The sequence below is a fragment of the Lipotes vexillifer genome, unplaced genomic scaffold, assembly GCF_000442215.2.
Source record: "Lipotes vexillifer unplaced genomic scaffold, Lipotes_vexillifer_v1.1 scaffold970, whole genome shotgun sequence".
Lineage (NCBI taxonomy): Eukaryota > Metazoa > Chordata > Mammalia > Artiodactyla > Lipotidae > Lipotes > Lipotes vexillifer.
In genome coordinates this window covers 477950-495093 of record NW_006783115.1, presented here as the reverse complement: position 1 = coordinate 495093, position 17144 = coordinate 477950, and the positions used below count along the sequence as shown (strand labels likewise).

Sequence of the window (17144 nt, the reverse complement as noted above, 5' to 3'; positions counted from 1 at the left end):
AGGAGATAAAAGTACACCTTGTCCTGAGTGAGGCATGGATGAAGCTTGCTCCTGAGCACAAAATTTCAGAGCTGGAAGCGACTTTGGAAATCATACAGAACAACTCCTTATTTTACAGATGGAGAAAATTAGGCCCAGAGAGGTCTGTGACTTGTCCAAAGTAAAATAAAACTAACAGTGGCAGACAGAACTTTAAACTAGTTTCCTCATTCCTATAGTCTACTATATAAAACCTTCTATTGAGAATTTAAGATCCTACTTTATTTATGTTCCCAAGTGGAAAACTTTTAGGAATTCAAGTAAACCAACAAATAATGAAACTTCTGAATAATTGACTTCTATTGTGTTTAAAGATAATATAATTTTTTTTCATTAAAACAGAAAATTTCTTTTTGTGTGTGTGTGTGTGTGTGTGTGTATGTGTTAGTTTCTGCTTTATAACAAAGTGAATGAGTTATACGCATACATATATCCCTATGTCTCTTCCCTCTTGTGTCTCCCTCCTTCTCACCCTCCCTATCCCACCCCTCTAGGTGGTCACAAAGCACTGAGCTGATCTCTCTGTGCTATGCGGCTGCTTCCCACTAGCTAGCTATTTTATGTTTGGTAGTGTATATATGTCCATGCCTCTTTCTCGCTTTGTCACAGCTTACCCTTCCCCCTCCCCATATCCTCAAGTCCATTCTCTAGTAGGTCTGTGTCTTTATTCCTGTCTTACCCCTAGGTTCTTCATGACATTTTTTTTTCTTAAATTCCATATATATGTGTTAGCATATGGTATTTGTCTTTCTCTTTCTGACTTACTTCACTCTGTATGACAGACTCCAGGTCTATCCACCTCATTACAAATAGCTCAATTTCGTTTCTTTTTATGGCTGAGTAATATTCCATTGTATATATGTGCCACATCTTCTTTATCCATTCATCCGATGATGGACACTTAGGTTGTTTCCATCTCCGGGCTATTGTAAATAGAGCTGCAATGAACATTTTGGTACATGACTCTTTTTGAATTATGGTTTTCTCAGGGTATATGCCCAGTAGTGGGATTGCTGGGTCATATGGTAGTTCTATTTGTAGTTTTTTAAGGAACCTCCATACTGTTCTCCATAGTGGCTGAACCAATTCACATTCCCACCAGCAGTGCAAGAGTGTTCCCTTTTCTCCACACCCTCTCCAGCATTTATTGTTTCTAGATTTTTTGATGATGGCCATTCTGACTGGTGTGAGATGATATCTCATTGTAGTTTTGATTTGCATTTCTCTAATGATTAATGATGTTGAGCATTCTTTCATGTGTTTGTTGGCAGTCTGTATATCTTCTTTGGAGAAATGTCTATTTAGGTCTTCTGCCCATTTTTGGATTGGGTTGTTTATTTTTTTGTTATTGAGCTGCATGAGCTGCCTGTAAATTTTAGAGATTAATCCTTTGTCAGTTGATTCATTTGCAAATATTTTCTCCCATTCTGAGGGCTGTCTTTTGGTCTTGTTTATGGTTTCCTTTGCTGTGCAAAAGCTTTGAAGTTTCATTAGGTCCCATTTGTTTATTTTTGTTTTTATCTCCATTACTCTAGGAGATGGGTCAAGAAGGATCTTGCTGTGATTTATGTCATAGAGTGTTCTGCCTATGTTTTCCTCTAAGAGTTTGATAGTTTCTGGCCTTACATTTAGGTCTTTAATCCATTTTGAGCTTATTTTTGTGTATGGTGTTAGGGAGTGATCTAATCTCATACTTTTACATGTACCTATCCAATTTTCCCAGCACCACTTATTGAAGAGGCTGTCCTTTCTCCACTGTATATTCCTGCCACCTTTATCAAAGATAAGGTGACCATATGTGCATGGGTTTATCTCTGGGCTTTCTATCCTATTCCATTGATCTATCTTTCTGTTTTTGTGCCAGTACCATACTGTCTTGATTACTGTAGCTTTGTAGTATAGTCTGAAGTCAGGCAGCCTGATTCCTCCAGCTCCATTTTTTGTTCTCAAGATTGCTTTGGCTATTCGGGGTCTTTTGTGTTTCCATACAAATTGTGAAATTTTTTGTTCTAGTTCTGTGAAAAATGCCAGTGGTAGTTTGATAGGGATTGCATTGAATCTATAGATTGCTTTGGGAAGTAGAGTCATTTTCACAATGTTGATTCTTCCAATCCAAGAACATGGTATATCTCTCCATCTGTTTGTATCATCTTTAATTTCTTTCATCAGTGTCTTATAATTTTCTGCATACAGGTCTTTTGTCTCCTTAGGTAGGTTTATTCCTAGATATTTTATTCTTTTTGTTGCAATGGTAAATGGGAGTGTTTTCTTGATTTCACTTTCAGATTTTTCATCATTAGTATATAGGAATGCCAGAGATTTCTGTGCATTAATTTTGTATCCTGCTACTTTACCAAATTCATTGATTAGCTCTAGTAGTTTTCTGGTAGCATCTTTAGGATTCTCTATGTATAGTATCATGTCATCTGCAAACAGTGACAGCTTTACTTCTTCTTTTCCGATTTGGATTCCTTTTATTTCCTTTTCTTCTCTGATTGCTGTGGCTAAAACTTCCAAAACTATGTTGAATAAGAGTGGTGAGAGTGGGCAACCTTGTCTTGTTCCTGACCTTAGTGGAAATGCTTTCAGTTTTTCGCCATTGAGGATGATGTTGGCTGTGGGCTTGTCATATACGGCCTTTATTATATTGAGGAAAGTTCCCTCTACACCTACTTTCTGCAGGGTTTTTATCATAAATGGGTGTTGAATTTTGTCAAAAGCTTTCTCTGCATCTATTGAGATGATCATATGGTTTTTCTCCTTCAATTTGTTAATATGGTTAATCACATTGATAGATTTGCGTATATTGAAGAATCCTTGCATTCCTGGAATAAACCCCACTTGATCATGGTGTATGATCCTTTTAATGTGCTGTTGGATTCTGTTTGCTAGTATTTTGTTGAGGATTTTTGCATCTATGTTCATCAGTGATATTGGCCTGTAGTTTTCTTTCTTTGTGACATCCTTGTCTGGTTTTGGTATCAAGGTGATGGTGGCCTCGTAGAATGAGTTTGGGAGTGTTCCTCCCTCTGCTATATTTTGGAAGAGTTTGAGAAGAATAGGTGTTAGCTCTTCTCTAAATGTTTGATAGAATTCGCCTGTGAAGCCATCTGTTTTTTTGTGGTAAGCGGGCCTCTCACTGTTGTGGCCTCTCCCGTTGCGGAGCACAGGCTCTGGACACGCAGGCTCAGCGGCCATGGCTCACGGGCCTAGCCGCTCTGTGGCATGTGGGATCTTCCCGGACCGGGGCATGAACCTGTGTCCCCTGCATCTGCAGGCAGACTCTTAACCACTGTGCCACCAGGGAAGCCTCTTTTCTCATTTTTGATTCAGGTTGTTTTTTCGCTGTTGTTGAGTTTTAGGAGTTCTCTCTATATGCTGGATATTAATCCTTTATAAGATAGATGATTTGCAAATATTTTCTCCCATTCTGTGGGTTTCCCTTTTACTCAGTTGATATTTCAGACTATAAATTAACATCTGGTTTTCTTAACCTTGATTACACCAAGGAGAAAAAAGTATTGAAAGGCCCATATTATTACAAGAAAGCTCTATACTGGCATGTAAAAATGAAAATTAAAACCCCCAATGAGTTCAAGACCAGAGTCTTTTTTCTTGTTGATTATGCCAGTAGAGTCTCTCTTCTAATTTTGGGTGCTCATTTGAGAGGTCCTGGAGTAAAAAGATCCAACAGAATTCCTCTTTTGCTCTCTATCCCCACGGAGCCCCAGAGGTAACGGAAAGGAAAAAGTCGATCTCTATCAGCATCCATGATAGCTCCTTCCAAAAAGAGAGCCCAGCAAAACCTTCTTTTCAACCTTTCAAATACATGACCACTTGCCCAAGTTCAAAGAAGGACAGCTGACAATGCTGAACTCTTAGCAGATTTCCGCATCTGCATGCTATCACTCCTTTCCTCAAAATGCTTTTATGGTTTTCTAATAATCTGGGTCCTTGCTGTCTCTCTGGTCTCAATTCACTTTCTATGTAGTTCACCAAACTCTAATCTCTCAGATCCTTCCCTTCGTCCTTGAACATACAAAGTTCCTTTTGTCACAGGGCCTCTGTACATGCTGCTTCCTGACTCACCCCAATCTTTCACCCCAAGGTAGCTAACTTCTATTTGTTTCTGAAGTTTTAGCTTAAATGTCACTTTACTGGGGAGACTTTCCCCTACTCCCTGCTAGATTAAGTCCTCCTTTTACCCAGAACAAGTTTTATAATTACATGATAAAGTTACTTGTGTGATTATTTGCTTACTCTCCCCCACAGATAATAAGCTCCATGAAGGCATCATGTCTGTTTTGTCTGTATCCACAGGGCCTACCATAGTTCCTAGCAGATAATAAAGATCCCCACCAATGTTTGTTGAATAAATGAATAAGTTAATCAGTTCAGAAAATAAATGTAATCCCTCCACTATTCATGACTGGGCACCAATATGTTTTCTCATGCCTTTCATCCTTACCTGTTCAATTTCCTTCTTCTTCCAAGAAAAATGCACACTTAATAGTGAAAAAAATTCTTAAACTTGCTCACCTACTGGAATTAGACTGTGATCACTGATACTTATTAAAATAAGTACATAGGGACTTCCCTTGTGGCGCAGTGGTTAAAACTCCACCTGCCAGTGCAGGGGACAAGGGTTCGAGCCCTGGTTGGGGAAGATCCCACATGCCATGGAGCAACTAAGCCCATGTGCCACAACTACTGAGCCTGCGCTCTAGAGCTCGTTGGCCACAACTACTGAGCCCGTGTGAGTAGAGCCCATGCTGTGCAACAAAGAGAAGCTACCACAATGAGAAGCCCATGCACTGCAACAAAGAGTAGCCCCACTCGCCACAACTAGAGAAAGCCCATGCACAGCAACGAAGACCCAACGCAGCCAATAAATAAATAAATAATAATAAAAGAAATAGGCACAGATACAGCTTGCCTAGTCCTACATTATCTTTTTACCATAAAAGAACTATCATGTGCTAGGTTGAGTCCCACATTTCAGTTGTGAAAGGGGAACTAAAATATCTGGTTGCTAAGTGACCTGATCTGGCTTCATTATGATTGGCAAAGCCTAGTGCTGTGAAGGGGACCATGAAACTTACCTTCCTGTGCACAACAGAGGAACTGGAATTTACTGGGCTTTCATCATCATGCATCATGACAAGCTCCGAGCTGCTATCATCCATGACCTCCTGCATGCTGTTCACACTGCTGCTCTGGCTGCCTGTGCTCACAGACATGCTTGGGATGGAATGGTTGCTGCCCAGGCTGTCCAATTCCCTGCTCAGGCTGGTTCCATGTTCGCTGTCCTATAAAAATGGGGCACTTGGGTTAAAAAAAAATGACTGGAGATAAAGTACCAATCCATTGACTAAGCTATTAAGTACACTCAATTTTGCAGTGCCAGGTTGCTTTTCTGCCAAATCTGCAAGGATAAACTTTTAATGTAGTGGCTCCACTACTCCCCTACCATTTTCTGACACCTTCAATTCACTTCTATGCCTTCCACAGGGGCTATTCTGGGCATGGGTCATAAGGCTCCAAATGCTGCTATGCCAGGGCTTTCCTCTGTCATATGCGACTCTGTCATATGCGACTTTTCCTCTGATGTGCGACTATCATATTATTGTATTGCTATTCGGTAATCAGAACCAGGCCAGGTTTCTGAGAGACCTTCAGGAACATCAGGGTGCTAGGGAAAGTCCGCAGGCTACTGAACAGGGGACCTCTAGGATATCTAGGGAAAGACCGCAGGCTACTGAACAGGGGACCTCTAGGATATCTACAAACACGGCAGTCGTCACTTGAAACTCAAAGCGAGTGAAGAGAGCTTTCAGAGATTTGACAAACAATATGGTCCTTTGCAAGTCATTACTGAGTAACTTCATATCTAAGCAGGGATATTAATTCTACTGTCCTGGACAGGTAATTAAATTCTGCCTCCCTCAGGCAATTCTATCATGCTTGCCTCTGTAATCTTATTAAATATATCTGTCAAGTAATACTGGTATTCATCACTACTCATCCAAAGACTACTATTTGAGAAGTGATAAAATAATCAGAACATATAATTTATCCATCACAGTGGGATATCTTTCGATACAAGATTAAATAATATAATTAAAGAAACTTAGCTCCAAAAAACCCCTATTTTCAAAGAACCATGCTGTACATACATAACTTTAATGAATTGTTACTTAGCCATGGTAATATAAGGAATCACTGACAAAGGTAATTTGGGTAATTTAAAATGATAGATAATACATTATATTTTTAATAGACTTATTTTCCCAATTAAAAGGGCTCATTTGTATACATACAATCAAGAGACTTTATATTCCAATTCAGCTATCTTAATTTCATTTTTATAATTATTGATAAAATAATTTTATTGTCTTTTATATTAGAAAGCTAAACTAAAATTCATTCTTCATTCTTTTCCTATTTTTAAATCTATTTTTAGAGGAAGAGGAGTCCTTTCTTTTGTTCAAGGCTAATCCCTGCACTAATGCTCTTACTGTTATGCACTTCCTGAGATCCTACTTCTTTAACTGCATCATTCCTCTATCTCCAATGCCTCTGTCCTGGCTCCTTTCCTTCTGCATATAAATATGAAGAGGGCTGCCCTATATGTATATACCTTTCTACCTACTGCCCTTTGTCACTTTTCCTTCTTGGCCAAATTTACGAATCTTAAAATAACCAACTTTCGCTATCTCTGTCTTCTCACTTCCCATTTATTCTACAACCCATGGTAATCTACTATTTATCCTAACTATTCCTGTAAAACTACTTTCACTAAGGTCATCAAGAAGGCCCTACTTGTAAAACCCAGTTAACACCGTTTTTGGTCCTTATGTAATTTGACTGCTCTGTGGCATCTGATGGTATTGGCTGCTCCCTCCTTGAAGCTGTGTACACTCGTAACATCTGTGATGCCTTTATCAACCAGGTCTCCCTCTTATGTGGCATGGACCCTCGTCTCATACTACATTCAGCAACTTGATTCATCATCATTTTAATGTCCTTGACCTCTGTCCAACTATCCTTTACCCAGACCTCTTTCTTATGTTCTGGATCTGTATTTCCCAACCAAATGCTAGATATCTCCGTTCAGGTGTCCCAATTGTCATTACCCTTCCCTTCGACCAATCCTTCTTAAGTTATTTCAATGAGAAACCAGAAAGTCATCTTTCTTTAAAACCTCCATCTGTACACTGTGTCAGTAGCATATGATGCCAGGAAGTTAAGACTCAGTAGGCATCAAACTGAAATCATGCTTAACCTCCTCTTTCTCCTCTGTCCTTTTTCTCTGTTCTTGGTATTGACATACTCTAGTCACCTAGGCTCAAATGCTCAGAGTCACCGTAAATTCCTCCTCATCTGTCACTGTCAATGAGAAGCACTGGATTATCAAATCTACCTCTACAGTGTTTCTTAAGTGTTCCTTTTCCCCTGATTCCCATAGACACTACCCTTACCACCTCTTGCATGGATTATTATCCAGAATGTTACCTATTCAAATCCATCTTACACTCTGATGCCAGGATAATCTTCCTAAAGCACCGCACTTCCCTGAGTCTAAAATGCCCTAGGCCTGCCTGTCAGAAACGGCCCACCTCTTCACTAATCCCCACCAGCTGATGACTTTTTCTCTCCCCACTATGGCCCCTGCCGTGTGCTCTCCCTCTACAGCATTTTTCATATTTTGCCTTATATAAGAGTTATTTTATGAATGTCTCTTCTGCAACTCTGCATGTCTCTTAAGGCAGAGAACATCAATTACATTGTTATTCCCCAAAGTGTTTTTCATAGCGCGCTGGTCCAGAACACTTTCACATAGTAGGCATTCTATAAGTGCCTGTTAAAATAAACTCAACCTACTTCTTCATCTTCCTGTGACTCATTCAAGGGTCCATTTCGTGTCTCTTGGAAAAGGATTTTTTTCATTTTCCGGTACTGTAGGTTATCTAGCTCACGAACAGCATCTTTTGTCCTCTGTATGAGGTCAATTAGGACACGTAGTGGCCGGTCTCTTCGAACAAAGTCATGCTAATTGAGGGAGGAGAAAAAACAGAAACTGATAATGAGGAGACATATTTTTAGGTGCTAGATTTAGATATAAAAGTAAATAGACATAAAACATCTCTGTGGATTTTAAAGAAATAACAAGATATGATTTTCATTTCATGTAGCCTGTCATCTTTATAAATCTAATAGAGCAATAACTATGCTTTTCTCTTCTTCCTCAAGCCCCATTTTGTGGACTTGTCCTAGAATTTACTCGAGAATTCTTGAGGTTTACTTTACCATACAAGTAGTAACAATGACTAGAACTTTAAATAGTAGCTGAGAGCTTGTGACTTTCAAATCTGAAACTACATAATAATCAAAAGAATGCAGAGTATAGAATATTCTTGTTATAATCTGTCTCAATCCTCTTCCCCACCCTATGCTACCCTTTTAAAAACAGACTTGTGGGGCTTCCCTGGTGGCGCAGTGGTTGAGAGTCCGCCTGCCGGTGCAGGGGACACGGGTTCGTGCCCCGATCCGGGAAGATCCCACATGCCGTGGAGCGGCTGGGCCCGTGAGCCATGGCTGCTGAGCCTGCGCGTCCGGAGCCTGTGCTCCGCAATGGGAGAAGCCACAACAGTGAGAGGCCCGCGTACCGCAAAATAAACCCCAAAAAACAGACTTGTATGTATTTTGTTTCCTATTTCTGTGGTCATATATAGTGTATGCTTGAAAATATGGCAGCTATTCCATATATCCAGAAGTCAGAATTCTGGCAACTTTATCTTCTCTTTACAGAGCTGTATAACCAGAAGTAAGGGAAAAGGGTTACCGAGAAGTAAAAATATCTGCCCCAAAGTCCTTCAGTGTTTCTTGGTATGAATGGGCTTCACTTTCAATATTATCAACGATCTCTAAGATATATTCTGGTTTCCTGGTTTCTCAGTCTGCAGCATTCAGAAAGAGGGAACAAAAGTGGGAGAATAAAGGACTGAGAACTGTTAGAGGGTTACTTATTGCCGAAAGAAGAGTCCTTTGAAAGTTCTCTGACTGCCCGACAATAGAGAGAGGGCAAGTCCATGATTAACACACCAACCAACCAACTGAATAAGAATGAACCAAGGTCTGTGGGCTAGTTTGCAAAGGGGCAAACGCTCTTCATACGGTCCTTTTATACTACAAGACTTCGCGAAATGCTATTGTTTCTGAGCCATCAAGAAATGAAATTATATTCATTACGCTTTCTTCAAGAAGGCAGAGAAGCATATCATATATTTTCACAAGATTACCACAGAAAATGATCAAAAGTAGGAGGAGGGAATTTTGTTTTTTAAAGGAAAAGTTTCAGTTATGTGGAAAATTCACTTATGTGAAATTATAATTTGAAGATATTGGGAAAATGAGATGGAATGTGGTAGCCTTAGATGATGGAATAGATTTAATTTCTTTATAAGTTAAACAGATATAAGAGGAGCAGGACCACTGTGAGAAAAAAATCTGTATGTCTTGTGGTTCTTCACCCTGACTTTGCTGTCCGGGGAATTGTGGCTTTTGCTCCCGTTTTTATAAAATATCTCCTCCTATGCAGAGTCCTTTCTGAAAATGAAACACCATTCCCAGAAGGAAGTGTAGCCTGCATATTTCAAGAGGAGAACGAAAGGGAGAAAATAAATTATTTTGCTACTCCAGTGCTTGCAATTAGATAAGAGCAAATCAGTTTTTAGTAAACTTCAAGCTATAACCTAGGATACTGAATTTTAGAGCAGGAATAGCTCTTAGAAATTCTTTTATTTCCAAGGTGAGGAAATTTAGGCCCAGAGAGGTTAAGTGATTTACACAGCTAAACAGTGGAAGAGCTAGAGCTGCAACCCAGGTTTCTTTATCTGGGGGTTTGTTTTCAGGTGTTCTACCACTTATTTGACCATATCATTTGTTGTGACAGACACTGTGGTCCATTTATCCTCCATTCCAACCTCTTTTCCTCACCTTCCTTTCTTGCAAGCAGTAGAAAGTAAAAGAGTTGGACTCCACCCTTCTTTGCAGTTAATAGCATGACCAATAGTTCTGGCCAATGAGATATAGGCAGAAGCTCCAGAGGAAGGCTTTGTTTTCCAGAATAAAAAGCAAGACACAAGAAAAGAAGGCGTTTGTTTTGCTCTGTGCCCTGCCTTTCTCTCGCCAGGAATAAAACTGAGTCCTGGAGATGGGGGGCCATTTTATGACCAAGAAGACAAAAGCCACATACTAAGGATGGTAAAGTAGGGAGACAGGAGGAGCTGTTGAGCTGCTTACATCACTGGACTGCTTTCCCAATGTCCTGGACTTCTTATTGCGTGAGGTAATTAAACCCTTACTTGTTTAAGTATTTTAAAACTGATACACTCAATGTCTTAAAAACATCTCACTGCCTCCATCGTAAAGTCTGACCCTTTACAGGGGGTTCCTGCTTGAATGTCTAGGTTCCAATCTAGTCACTCATTCTCCTTCCCACGCAATGCATCCTACGTCTAAATCATTCTTGCCTCGTGCCGTGCATTTCACACCTGCATGTCTTCGCTCTCGTTCTCTCTGCCTGCAATCCCACCCCCTCACTGTTCTCTAAACCCATACAGTTAAAAGGTTCTCAGATCATTTTCAAAGAATGCTTTCTTTGTTCTTGGAAATATGTTTACTTTGAACATTTAAGTAATAGAGAAATGCATAAAAGAAAGTCAATCACTCAAAATTCCACCATCCAAAAATAAATATTAAGTCATGAAATAACATTTTAGACACTCTCCCTCCCTCTCTCTCTCTCACTCTCTCAGAATGATGGATACCCAGAAATAATTTTACATGAGAAACTTATTACACATGGTAATTTAAAGAATAATCTATTAAATTAAGGTGTATTTGAGTTTAACAGAATTAGACATGTCTGAAGTAAGATAATTGCTTAACATTAGTTATAATTTCTTCACCAAGAGTTACCAGTTCCTAAAGGGTCCTCTAAAGTTAAGGGAAGGTTATGAAAAGCTTTAAGACATAAGAGTTACTTAAAAAAGACTTTCAGTTTAAGAATTTATTGACCATCTACCCTGAAAAGCAGGAAAATTAGTATTTACATTTCTTTCTTACCCCTACTTTTTTCTAGTTACATTATTTTTACATTTTCAATTTTTACACTGTCAATGTTTATAAGTTTTACATTCTGCTTTTTGACCACAGCAATGATTTTACTGTAGGTCTCTATTTAAATTAATCCTATGTGAAGGTGACATTTTAACATCACGAAGAAAATGTGACAAAAAGATGGATTATTTAAAAGTATTTGGGAACAGCAAGATATCCAACTGGAGAAAAAAAAAAGTTGAATTCCTTATAACAGATTTCTGCATGACCTCTCCAAAAAAGCCCATAATAAAGAATACCAAAAGAGAAATAAGAAGAAAATATTTGCAAGATCTACTACAAATTAATAAGGGGAAAAACCCAACAACCCAACAGACAAATGGGCAAAGACTGTAGAGAGTTCATAGAAAAGGAAATAGAAATGGCTTGTCAACATATGAAAGATAGTCTAATCCACAATGAGAAACACAAACTAAAATGACAGTGAGAAAAGTTTTTCACTGATCTGACTAGAAGCTCAAAAAGTTTTGGTACTCATACTTTGTTAATGGACCATAAATTGGGGCATCCTCTTTGGTGGAAAATCGGCAATATTTATTTAAATTTAAAATCCACATTCCCTTTGATTAGCAATTCCACTTCTAAGAACTTATTCTTTGGATATCTGTATATACAGGTACATAATGACACCTGTGTAAGGATATTCATTCCAGCACAGTTTGTCATAGCAAAAGACTGCAAACACCATAAATGAGTTGGTTATAAAAACTACAGTCCATTTGAGTATATAATGGAGCCATTAAAGAGGATGAGATAGTTCTTCATGTAGTAATATGGAACAATACTCAAAACACACTATAAAGTTAAAAAAAATATCCAGCGTTTATAGTTTGCTACCACTGGTGCAAAAATAAAAAAGAATATTTACTTCCATATACGTAGAATATCTCTAGAAGGACATGTACAAAATTAGTGACACCGGTTGCTAACTCTAGAGAAGGGCCTGGAAGGGGAAGATTTACTTTTCATTCTCTCCCTTCCACTATTTTTTTTATCTTCTAAAATGTGTACTGTCTATCCAAAATGAAGAATGTAGTCTCTTTACGATGCTAAATAAATAAATAGTAAATAAATAAGTAATAAATATCAGAGAGCAAACTTAAATTTAATGTTCACCACCAGTTCTTTTACAAGTTTCCCCAGTTCCTAATTCACTCTTTCTTCCTTCTTCCCTCCGTCCCTTTCTCTTTCTCTCTTGCTCTTTGTTTCATCAATAGATTGGCTGGATTTTGCTACTGAGTAATTAAGAAGAAGCTTTTAAGAGAAGAAAAGGCTTGAAAACATCAGCTGCCTTTATAAATTGAAGAGCACCTTAGCTGGGTCACAAATCCTTGGTTTACATTTTCTTTTCCTTAGAACTTTGTAAAGTTCTACTCTTTATCCCAGTCCTTGCTTTATTTTTCTGACATTATATCAAATCATTTGTTTGTTTTCTTACTCCTTCATTAGTATATAAGTTCCAGGAGGGCAGGAACTATCATTTTCTTTGTATCACTGTGATCATGTGATCACATGATTTTCAGTGCTTAGAACAGTGCCTGGCACACAGTAAGACAATCAGTAAACATTGTTGACTAAATGGTAGGCTCACTTGACTTGGCCCACCAAATAAAGAGTAAATCAAATCAAATAACGATCCAAACATTTATTTCCAAAAAAGTTTTCTTCAGGTATATCTTTAAGTATCTTCTGTTCCATGTGTTTTGCTTTCTTCTTTAGGAATAATAGGTTGGAATATATATCTCCCCTGTCTTCCACATGTGTCATGTTCTCTATAATCATCTTTTGAAAATTTTCTTTTGCATTTAATTTTATTTCCCTAAGACTATCTACCATTGGAAACACCCTAAATGGGTTGGTTTATTATATTAGTTCATTGCTTATGGTATGATTTTAATCTATATTTATTTATTTAAAAATATACTTATTTGGCAGCACTGGGTCTTTGTGGTGGCATGCAGGATCTCACGTGGGATCTTCATTGCCGTGTGTGGGATCTTTTAGTGTGGCATGCAGGCTCTTAGTTGTGGCATGCAAGATCTGGTTCCCTGACCAGGGATCAAATCTGGACACCCTGCATTGGGAATGCAAAGTCTTAACCACTGGACCACCAGGGAAGTCCCTTAATCTATTTTTAAATTTTTCTCTTTCGTTTCTTTCTTTACCTCTGCCCATTTGTTTTTTATATCCTTTTGTTGTCTGTTGCCCTAAAATATCATCTTTGAATGCTTGTAGTATCTCTTCTTTGAGGATTTTTTTTTCTCCTTAATTTATAGCCCAAATTTATAATTTTTTTCTCTTTATGGAAGTGCTGTTTGTGTCCTGCTTTTTAAATCTTTGTCTACTTCAAAGTAATAAACATATTATCTGTGTTTCTGGTGTTCTGCTGTCTGTAGTCCATGTCTAGAACATGTGATAGCTCTACACCAAAAGAGAATAAGGTAGAGTCCATTGCCTTGTTGCTTCTGTCACCATATTGTTGTGGCCTGTTACTCACAAGAAGAAAAAACTTACTTCTGGGTAGAAAAACTAGTCAGCTTCAGACCTATTTCTTCAGGAACACTCAAAGCCAGAAAATAACAGAATAAGAGTTCTGAGAAAAAGAAAATGTAAACCAAGAATCTGTGACTTAGCCAAGGTGCAATTATAAAGGCAGCTGACATTTTTAACCGTCACAAATTTAGGCAATACAATCCTGAGTTTTTCTTAAAACAAACAAAGAAACAAACAAAAAAGTGCTGAAAAACACATACGCAGAAAAGATTAAAGTAACCTGGACTATTCTGTGGCCAATAAAAGATACTTATATTGTAAAAGACTCCCACATACTTCACTGATATTAATGGAACACATTGCCTATGTATATAAAGCCTATAATGAAATGTTACATGAAAAGAGATGCTCAAAAATGCTATGTGTTTTTTTTTTTTTTGTGGTACGCGGGCCTCTCACTGTTGTGGCCTCTCTTGTTGCGGAGCACAGGCTCCGGACGTGCAGACTCAGCGGCCGTGGCTGCGGCATGTGGGATCTTCCCGGATCGGGGCACGAACCTGCGTCCCCTGCATCGGCAGGCGGACTCTCAACCACTGCGCCACCAGGGAAGCCCAAAAATGCTATGTTTAAATCAGATGAATGCAATTAACATGTGTGATGCAATGCTATGAAAATGTCTGTTTTATATGTTTATCACATATCTTCATTGCCTGATGATTTGACAACAACCTAACTGAAATCCCAGAGTTGGTATTCGAATCACTGGCAGTCTCTGTCCTGAAAACATTGCATTAAAGTTCATGCAGATATCAGTCACAGGAACATCACAATGATGACCAAAGCAAGGAGAAATATCTTTGTCACAAGGCAAAAAGAAGGGGGAGAAAAAAGAAAAGGGGAAAAGATGGGGGAAAAACTTTCTGTGGGGAACATATAGCACATATCTTGCTACTTCTATGCCTAGCTACTATCTCTGGATAAATGACAAGGCAGTATGTTCTAATCCAGTTTGTCATGATGAGCTGCCACGGGAATGATTTACTATATTCCACTACAACATGACTTTAAATCCCCCTCCTCAAATATAAACTTGAAAAATTACCCGTAATAGTTCCACTGATGTTGGCCTTTCCTGAGGCATTTTCTGCAAGCAGTAATCAACAAATCTCCTAAAGGAGTCTGTCCTGTGTGTGCAAATACATTGAAAGAAAATAAAATCAGGGTCTGTAGAACATACTGATCACTTTAAATAATTTTCATCCAAGGGAAATTTTTATATTTTAGGAGATTTTTTATTAAAATACTTTGGAATGTCAGGAGAACGGAACCATTTTCAAGTTTAAGGTATCTAAAATTAATTCTTTTGGATAATGAATGTGGACAGTTTCAAGTTAGTCAACATATAAGCAAGGTCAAATCGTTATATCATAGAATGAAAAATACTATATTTATATACAACGGTTTTATACACATTTTTCTCTCCAAAGATAACAACTCTCATAAGTCTTAAGCCTATATTCTTCATGACCAATTGGCAACTCTTCCATTACTCACAACTTATAACCAGGTAGTAAAACTTGAAGCATAAGGGACAGAGAACCTAGGAATATGCTTTCTGGATGAAAACACTTTCTCTCTTGAAAATTCCATTTTGTCTACTCTTCTTTGACATTGCCCTTTTTCTATAACTCTGTGACCCCAATAGTTAGCAAAATGTCATAATTTTCAGCAAGGAACAATATATCTTCTGAATAGATAGTATATGTTCTGTCTCAACACATTTAAATACACATATAGTAAAGAAAAAAAATGACAACTAGAAAAATAATGACATCAGAGAGGATACTTTATCCTTGCTAGGAAGTGATAAGACTGAGGTGATCAGTACAAAACCATCATGACTTAAGAGACTAGACTGGTTAGGAAGGTAGCAGGGCATGTACCTGGTAGAATTTCAATTGCTACACACATTAAGAACACAGTAGAAGCCATAGTGAGGGTAGAAATATAGTGTGTGTGTGTGTGTGTGTGTGTGTGTGTGTGTGTGTAGAAAGTTCAGGCTTATAAAGCATCAGTGTCAGTTATCACAACATACAATGAAGGAATGAAATGCTTTCTAGGTCAGATATTTAAAGTGTAATTTAATGAAAGTGCCAAATACATATGGTGATTTCTCTTAGAAATTTAAAGCAACAGCTCAGTCTTACCATTCCTTAGACTGTAATGTGGGGGAGTCGTTCTGGGCAATGTGATATAAGGCACTCATTGCATTCATGTTGAAAAGAGGGGGCTTCCGTTCCGCTGAAAGAAAAGAAACACGATAAAGCAGTTCTTGAAAGGCATCAGGCAGATGGAGAAATAAGGAACTATGAGCAAAGCTTTGCCCCTAAATCAATAGCTCGTTATTATCCTCATGCCACATAATCCACTTATTTTAATCTCTAAGGTCGCTCAGGATAGCCATTCAGAAGAAGCTGCTGGTCATCTTAAAGTACACTGGAAAAGCTCCTAACAGAACCCACTTCAAGAGAGTAAAAAAAATTTTTCTTATTTTTCACATGTATCTTCAAAAGGCTGGACTTTGTTTTCCCACAATAGGTATGAACATCTTCATGTGTGTGTGTTTTAGTTAAAATAAAAAATATGTATTCATTGAAAAATATTCAGAAAGCAGAGAAGTAGAATGAAAAAAAAGGATAATTATGGAATGGAACATCTTAAACATCACTAACACAACATGGGAGGTAAAGTAATTCAATTCAATAAACACCATTTGAAGGCACACCCAGGCCAATGAACTAGTACAAGTCAGGGTAGAGGGTAAAAAGGAGGTAGGAAAAGGAGGATAAATGTAAGCAAGGCCTTGTCCACCCACTTCTAAGAAGAAACTCAGTGAATGAGATACTTCTTAGTAGAGGATTTACTCCATCCCAGCCCACCATGATCTCATGTTTGGAATTTCTATTGCTGTCTTTTAGTAGACTGCTGCTTGGCATGTGCTCTCCTATTGCATTTATATAAACATACAAATCTTTTCTCTCAAAAGAAATCATAAGCTCTAAGAGCAAGATCTTATAACCCTAACACTCTTATTCTTTTATTTATTCTCTGGCATATGTAATAAGATATTATTCAAATATTAGGTGCTCCATTTGTTGACCAAAGGAAAGAAACAAGGTTCTAGTTCTGAGTACAGTTAATTTTATGCTATTTATTAGTTATTATGTCACAGAAGATAAATCACTATCTCATTCTACCGTGTTTATCCTAATGGATTCTTTATATAGTATCACTTTAAAATTCATAATGTGATCTCAGGTTTCATCAGAGCACCTTGGTTTTAAAGTAAAGATTCTCCTCTTAACCACTTTTAAAAAGGTGAGTTCAGGGCTTCCCTGGTGGCGCAGTGGTTGGGAGTCCGCCTGCCG

At 38.1% G+C, this 17144-nt stretch overlaps 1 protein-coding gene across 2 annotated transcripts in view; it reads right to left on the bottom strand.

Annotated features, from left to right (window-relative positions):
- TAOK3 (TAO kinase 3) overlaps positions 1-17144 on the bottom strand; it is a 96319-nt gene that overhangs the window by 39161 nt on the left and 40014 nt on the right. For both annotated transcript variants that reach the window (XM_007455844.1, XM_007455845.1), the window contains 4 exons: positions 15924-16017; positions 14819-14900; positions 7924-8091; positions 5142-5348 (listed from right to left, as the gene is read on the bottom strand). In XM_007455844.1, the coding sequence (XP_007455906.1) occupies positions 5142-5348; positions 7924-8091; positions 14819-14900; positions 15924-16017 (551 nt within the window). The remainder of the gene's footprint in view (positions 1-5141; positions 5349-7923; positions 8092-14818; positions 14901-15923; positions 16018-17144) is intronic.